Here is a 7,507-nt window from a genome sequence, read left to right as displayed (position 1 = left end):
CATAGGGTGAGGAGCTCAGTCACCCGGAGAGAGCTCGGAGTAGAGCCGCTTCTCCTCCGCATCGAGAGAAGCCAGTTGAGGTGGTTCGTGCATCTGATCCGGATGCCTCCTGGACGCCTCCCTGGTGAGATGTTCCGGGCATGTCCCACTGGGCGGAGGCCCAGGGGAAGACACAGGACACGCTGGAGAAACCATGTTTTTCGGCTTGCCTGGGAGCGCCTCGGGGTCCCCCCAGAAGAGCTGGAGGAAGTGGCCGGGGAGAGGGAAGTCTGGGCATCTTTGCTTAGACTGCTGCCCCCGCGACCCGGTCCCAGATGAAGCGGAGGAAGATGGATGGATGGACTTTAAATATGTTGTGCAATTTCAGTAACATTAATCATATCCACGGTGCAATTGCTTCCTCTTTTCCTTTTTCTTTTTTGTATTTTTATATCCGCACTATAAAGTTGTTCTCTTTGTAAATATGTAAATTGTCAAATTTTTCTATCTGTAATGCTGCCGTAACCCTGAAATTTCCCCACCATGGGACGAATAAAGGACTATCTCTTATCTTAATTTGAGTAAAATCCCAATGCTTTGTAAAATCCTTGAACATCTGGCTGTGTATGCAGTCCCGTTGTCTGTGAGAAGAAGGTGGGGAACGCCAAAATGTCTCTTTAACTTGCAGATGGAAGCGGGTGATTTCAAGTGGCATATGATGTCAACTTCAAACCAGCCCGAGTATGAATCAACAAGCACCTGATGGTGTTTGCAATGCCTTTCACAAATGTCAGCTGCCACTGTGGACAAGGGGAGTTCTGGAACTGTGTATTAGAAGTGGGTTCTTTCGCTGGTGTTTCTTTGTGCTGCTGAACACTGCACATGAGAGCAACTCCTGGGGAGTGGAGGAGAAAAGTAGAGCTGCAAAGCGCATGCAAGTAAGCATGTGCAGAGAGTCAGTCACAAGTTTAAGTTTTGTTTTGTAAAAACTGTCTCCCTCTCAAAATGTTTCACTTGAAGCTTTTGCATGGAGCTTCAAAGTGATTTGTTTCCCATTTAGCATCAATAATTGATTTGTTGGTTACATTTTGTTCAAGTATGAATTTTTTTAAATGAGACAATCTTATATTGGTAAAATAAAATCGTTTTTAACAAGTTACCTAACCCTAACCCTTCACGACCGCTAGAAGCTCCTTCTCAATCTGTGTCTAAGAATGCGATAAGAAAAAGCAGTAGGTCTGTTATTTTTGCATGCAAGCTTCTCCCAGCTCATAACGAGAAGATTACAGGTCAGTGTGACAAGCTCATTAATATCATAATAAGCCATCACTGGGGAGTTTTTTCAAACATGGTTTGAGTAGGGCTGTGGATCGTTGCTTAGCTAGCGATCTGATTCATTAATCAAGCTCAACGATTCACGAATAGAAACCACGATTCTTACTTTTTAATATAACGTTTATTGCTATGTGTATGTCTATTTACTGAATAGATGAAAATTTGCAGTTATGATGCCAACTTTTGAAGGTGCTCCATTTCTGCTTTGCCTCTGTCTTGCATTGCACCAGGTATATGATGTGCTGGTCTCACCACTGGCTGAACGTTTGGGTCCACTGTCATTGAACAAGTGATGGGAAGCTCTCCTAGTTCATCACTGAACACATCCTTACATGGTGTATTGTGTGTGTGTGTGTGTGTGTGTGGGGTGGGGTGGGGGGGGGGGGGGGGGGGGCACTTTACATAGACTGACACATAGTCAGCCTTAGTAAAAAATAGTCATTTTTTTTACTTTACATTTGCACTTAACGTGCTTCCACTGCAGAGCTCGACACAGGAGATTGGAGAGGAAACTGAAGAGGACGCCGTCTTCACTATCACACTGAGGAAGGTGCAACTTCACCAGTCTGCCAACAAGGGGCAGCGCTGGTTGGGTGTGGAGACGGACTCTGCTCTAAACCTCTATGAAACCTGCAAGGTGCGAACCATCAAGGCGGGCACACTGGAGAGGCTGGTGGAGTATATGTTATCCGCATTCAGGGGCAAAGACTCCACATACGTCACTATCTTCCTGTGTACCTACCGCACCTTTGCGACTACTAGACAGGTGCTGGACCTCCTCCTCCACAGGTGAAGCTTTGATCAAAGTTCAAGGATGAATATGTTCAGTTTGCAAAGCTGAAAGATATATTTTTTTAATTAAAGATGGAGTGTGTTTGTTTCTAGATATGCCAAACTTCCAAACGTGCCTGCTGGCCCTGCACTCAAAGCATCCCAGGACAACTGCATAGAGCTTAGAAAGTGAGTCTGCTTTTGTGTCAACATGTCCAGTTCATTTCTCTGTAGGCTAAAGCCATTGTTTGCTCTGACATTTCTTTTGATAAACCAAAATTAATCTGTTCTTTCGTTTCAGTACCATTTCATCCATCCTGGGTGCATGGCTAGATCAGTACTCAGAGGACTTCTGGACCCCTCCAAACCATGAATGTCTACACCAGCTCCTCTCCTACCTGCACCTCCACTTTCCTGGCTCAGACTTGGAGCGCCGTGCTTGTAATCTGCTGGCCCACTTCCAGCGTCGACAGCAGTCTGAGCCTGACTCTAATGGTATGCAGGCAGGACAGGGATTGTTTGTGGCTGCACCAGAGGAAGTTCAATGGATGGGCTATTTGAATTCATCCTGTTTGAATAGGAGTGGGAACATGGGGGTACTCAGCTGGTGTGGAAAATGTCTGTTACCTTGTCTCTTTAGGGGAGCACATGGGCTGCCCTTTTGCCACGCAGGAAGAGAGTGGTTTTGAGGACGAGCTTCCTGTCTTCAGCTTCATGTCCTTTGACCCCATCATGGTGGCAGAGCAGTTCACTCTCATGGATGCTGTAAGGACTTTTTTGACTCTTTTGTCAAGTTTTAAAGAGACATTACTAGACAGCATTGCTACATATATCTTTCTGCAGGACCTCTTTAAAAAGGTGGTGCCCTATCACTGCCTTGGTGCGATCTGGTCTCAGCGGGATAAGAAGGGGAAGGAGCATCTGGCTCCCACCATCAGAGCCACTGTGGCCCAGTTCAACTCTGTTACAAACTGTGCAATTGCCACTTGCCTGAACAACCCTTCACTGAAGGCCAGCCAGAGGGCCAGGCTGCTGGAGCGGTGGATTGATGTGGCACGAGTCAGAAACTTTTCTTAATCCCATTGGATGCACACTTTTTCCACTTTTTGTTCAATTTTCCTCATAAAGGTTTATTAGGGTGCTGCAAAAGACCTAAGGCTGTCTGTTTGTGATGCAGGAGTGCCGCATCTTGAAGAATTTCTCCTCCTTACGGGCCATCCTCTCTGCCCTGCAGTGCAATGCCATCCACAGACTGAAGAGAACCTGGGAGGAGGTATCAAGGTGAGACGTATTTCAGGATTTAACAGCTTTGGGCCAACTGTGTCCTTTTAATTTCTTAATCTGTGCATCTTCCTGAAGGGAGAGTTTTCGAACTTTTCGCGAGCTCTCAGAAATCTTCTCCGATGACAACAACTATTCTATCAGCCGGGAGCTGCTGGTAAAGGTGAGCCTCCTCTGCTTCTTTTGGTGGTGGTGGTGGAAGTGGGTGGGTGAAGAAGGTGGGAGGGCAGAGTTTTGCTTTGAGAGAGGTTTTAATGGCATAGAAATGTCTGACAATGTCTGGGGCAGTGGTAGAATGGTCAATCTCTGATTGGAAGATTGGATGATCGTGGATTCTGTTCCCATCAGGACTGTAAGAAGTCGCAATCTGTCGCAATCTGCTCTCAAAAATATGAGTGCAAATGTTCACAGTGTCCAAGATTGCTGATTCATGACCTTTATAAATATAGTAGTGTAGTCCATCCATTTTCTTGACCGCTTTATCCCTTTCGGGGTCGCGGGGGTGCCGGAGCCTAACCCGGCTGCTGATGGGCGAAAGCGGGGTTCACCCTGGACAGGTCACCAGTCTGTCGCAGGGCCTCAATCACACCCATTCACTCTCACATTCACACCTAGGAAGAATTTAGAGTTACCAATTAACCTATGAAGCATGTTTTTGGATGGTGGGAGGAAGCCGGAGTCCCCGATGAAAACCCACACAGAAAGGTCCCAAATCCCCCAGCCAGGATTTGGACCGGGACCTTCTCGCTGTGAGGCAAGAGCGCTAACCACTGCGCCACCGTGCAGCCCCACTAATAGTGTAGTAACAATATAATTCGGAAACTATGTATTTATTGCTTTGAAATGCAGAATAATGTTGGTTTTAAAGGGTAACCAAGCACTAAATCGACTTTTTTACTGTTGACCTCTGTAAATGGGGCTTTAAAAATGCTGTGTGTTTGGCCTTGCCACATTTTTGATAATTTAAAATAAACTTGATTTAATTCCTGAAAATATAGTCAAAAATTGTCTATGTGCTGCCCCCTACAGGTTGAAAAATGTGCTAGAGCTGACTTTTGTAATTGGTGAAGTAGTTTCTCATGTCATTTCAGAAGTTTCACGTCATCATACTCTGCAGCTCCAGTAGAAAAGCCTAGCCCCACCTTTGATTCTGTAACGGTCGGTTGTTATTGTGTTGGATGTAGCATGACTCTCTTTAGCATGGTATGTAGGTGTATTGCCTTTGGTCGTCAAAAATCTACTGGCTTGAACAACTTTCCAATGGTCTTCGAAGTTAAACAACAGTTTTTGCGTGCAAATAGCACTGAATCCAGTGAACTCCTGACTGGTGGTGGATTTGCAATGGCTTCACTTGGGATTGTTAGCTTAATACGTTAGCCAGTTTATTAGTTATGATGCCAGTGGCATATTACCACTCTCAGACACGGGTCCCCTTCGGTCCTGCAAACCCTCAATTGGTGTTGAACCAAGATATGTATCCCCTGCCAGAATTTGTATCCCCTGTCACTGGCTGGCATTGTAGATTTATTTTCTTACGCTCATATTGTAGCCATGCCGTCGGGCATTATAATATAGAGAAAAATCCTCAAGCTCCACAGAAAGTTTTGTGGTGAAACCAAAGACCTATATTATTATCACTATATACATATTACACTATATTGCAATATACAATAAATGGGCAAAACTTGCATCACTTTACTGTGGATCTCTTTCCATCACTGATGACGCAGTGTAGTCTCTCTTAACCCTGGCCCCTTTTTTAGCTTTTTTTTTTAATCTAGGCTGAGAGTGGAGTCTGCCTCCAATTTTCCTGTTGGCTTACGCTTTATAGGGGCCATACCATGCTTTTTTAAGTTTTCAGAGATAATGCAAGATGAGCAAGATGGCTGACGCTGACGCTCTACCGCCCGGAGTTTGCACTCCCATGTGTGAGAACTGCAACTCAGGACACCGCCAACTTCAAGCCACTGTCCAAAAGCTGAGACTGGAGCTCAAGGAAAAACAAAACTTCATAGAGAAAATTCTCTGTTTCAGCTTCACAACCCAAGTACATTCAACACCTGCAGCTGTCAAATCGTTCAATGGAGCAATATTGTTCAAATATGTGGCCGTGATAACAACGGATGGGAGCGGACAGATGCGGCTCCAAGCACCACCAACACCAGCTCCGCAGTTGAAGCCAGGAGTCCACTGGACCTCCATGATAACCAAACCGACGCTGGACCCAGGGCTCCAGCCCTCTCCTCCACGCCGAAACAATCATGGGCTGAGGTGACACGTTGTGGCCGGAGGAACGGTGGATCTAAACCTGTGACTGCCAGCTCGGAAAAGCGCTCTCTAACCGCTTTGCTCCGCTGGCTGTAGGCCTCATTGTGGCGTCAGCGACGCGAGTGGGCCCACCGGGACCGAGATCAGGTGGAGTTCCTACCGTGACATCCGGCTCTGCCGCGGGTCTCTGCGGAGCGACAGGTCCCGCTTCCTCCTGTCCGGATCAAACGGCGTCTGCTACTGCTTCGGAGCCTGCCTTGGTGGAGCCTGGTCGGGACGCGCTTCTTCCTGGAGTCACGGCGCCTCCGCCGGGGGCCTCCTGTTCTTAATCTGTCCTGCCTGGATAAATAAAGGTTAAATCCGCCGGGGGCCTCCACTGTTTCTTCGGTGTCCGCCGCGAGAGGGAAACGCCGCCGCCGTCTGCTCCGCGAGGCCGTGGCCCGACGCTCGGGCGAGCTGTCCAGGGGATCGCGCACCGCACTCTCCGGCTCACCAGCTTCAGCGGATCCTATGCCAAAAGTGGATCTTCGTATTGGATCACTGCCTGCCGGGAAACATCTCTCTGGAGCTCTCATCTCTCCACCTGAGCCTGCGGAGGCTGCTGTTCGTCACCCAGAGAGAGCGGGGAGAACCGGACCTGTGCAGCAGCTCATCGTGGGAGACTCCGTTGTAAACATGAACAGCAGTGCTACTACTTAGTGCAGAATTGTTGTAACAGAACAAAAATTAAATAAATCAAGTGGCGACAGCTATCTACCTCCAAAGGAACGTCACTCCAAAGGATGATGAATATAATGTTTTACAGCCTCTGTCAAGTGTTTCCTAATTTTTTGTGCACTTTTCCCACATTTGAAAAGGGCTGAGCATCCAAAAATAAAGTCTGATTTACTCAGATTATTTTTCCAATCTTTGTTTATTTTCCATGTGGTCAGTCAGCAGTCAATAGGTAAAAACCTTAAAACACACATAATAATAGCAATAAATATTTACTAATTCAAATTCTATTACAGAATAGCAATAAAAAACTTTAATCAATAATAATTAATATAATTTTAAGTGCTTCAATTAATTAGCAACCTCCCTAATTTTACAGTGAATTCATTTACTTTATTTTAATTACATTTTTATTTAAGTTCATGCATCAAATCCTACGTTTTTTATTTAAGAATTGCTTTAAATTAACATTAGCAAAAAGTAATTACATTCATTTGAAAACTTCACACCATAAATTTTCCAAAGTTACACCGTACACCAGCAGGTTAAACATGGAAGTGCATGAAAACGAAAAATCCGACGGTACCTGAAGTGTACACAAACAACTGCGAAGCTCTCGCCTAGTTCCCACACCAAACAGGAAGTAAGTGATCGTGGTCATTCTAGCGCTCAGACGTCATTTCTTACTGGCTGCCTCTTCTACAGATGGATTACAAACGCGCTTTACATACGCGCCACCAAGCCGTATCTTGCCGGTGCTTCTCCTGAATGAAGTGCGTGCATCGCTATTAGAAATTCGACGTAGCGCGCCCATCTGCTCAATAGTTCTATCACGCTGCTCAGATGCTGAGCGCAACAGCCTCTTAAATTAAAATATAAGATCGATACTTGGTGAGAACCCATTGACAATTGATCGCAGGACTAAATATTGTGATATATCGCAATATGGATATTTTAGCACACCCCTACTGCAGAAGGGAGAGTTAAAAGTTACGTTTGTGGGTCTTGATCTGTGCGGCCAGATGGAAAACAAACATCATGTCTTTCTGATGTTGCTCAGCGGGCCGGACCAAACGTGGGGGCGGGCCGGAGTTTGGCCATGTCTTTTTTAGGTGGTGAGAAGATGCCTGAGGAATGGAGAAGTGTGATGGTGCCCATT

The 7,507-nt window shown here is 46.0% G+C and overlaps 2 protein-coding genes across 3 annotated transcripts in view; one reads left to right on the top strand and one right to left on the bottom strand.

Moving 5' to 3' along the window:
• ptpn22 (protein tyrosine phosphatase non-receptor type 22) overlaps positions 1 to 7,507 on the bottom strand; it is a gene marked incomplete at its 3' end in the record, with an annotated part of 240,451 nt that overhangs the window by 88,425 nt on the left and 144,519 nt on the right.
• LOC112158957 (ral guanine nucleotide dissociation stimulator) overlaps positions 1 to 7,507 on the top strand; it is a 79,495-nt gene that overhangs the window by 21,522 nt on the left and 50,466 nt on the right. For both annotated transcript variants that reach the window (XM_024292680.2, XM_036212849.1), the window contains 7 exons: positions 1,799 to 2,103; positions 2,200 to 2,274; positions 2,387 to 2,580; positions 2,726 to 2,850; positions 2,929 to 3,144; positions 3,263 to 3,366; positions 3,445 to 3,529. In XM_024292680.2, the coding sequence (XP_024148448.1) occupies positions 1,799 to 2,103; positions 2,200 to 2,274; positions 2,387 to 2,580; positions 2,726 to 2,850; positions 2,929 to 3,144; positions 3,263 to 3,366; positions 3,445 to 3,529 (1,104 nt within the window). The remainder of the gene's footprint in view (positions 1 to 1,798; positions 2,104 to 2,199; positions 2,275 to 2,386; positions 2,581 to 2,725; positions 2,851 to 2,928; positions 3,145 to 3,262; positions 3,367 to 3,444; positions 3,530 to 7,507) is intronic.

This window comes from Oryzias melastigma, linkage group LG7 (genome assembly GCF_002922805.2).
Source record: "Oryzias melastigma strain HK-1 linkage group LG7, ASM292280v2, whole genome shotgun sequence".
Classification (NCBI taxonomy): domain Eukaryota; kingdom Metazoa; phylum Chordata; class Actinopteri; order Beloniformes; family Adrianichthyidae; genus Oryzias; species Oryzias melastigma.
This window is presented reverse-complemented; position numbering and strand designations above follow the sequence as displayed.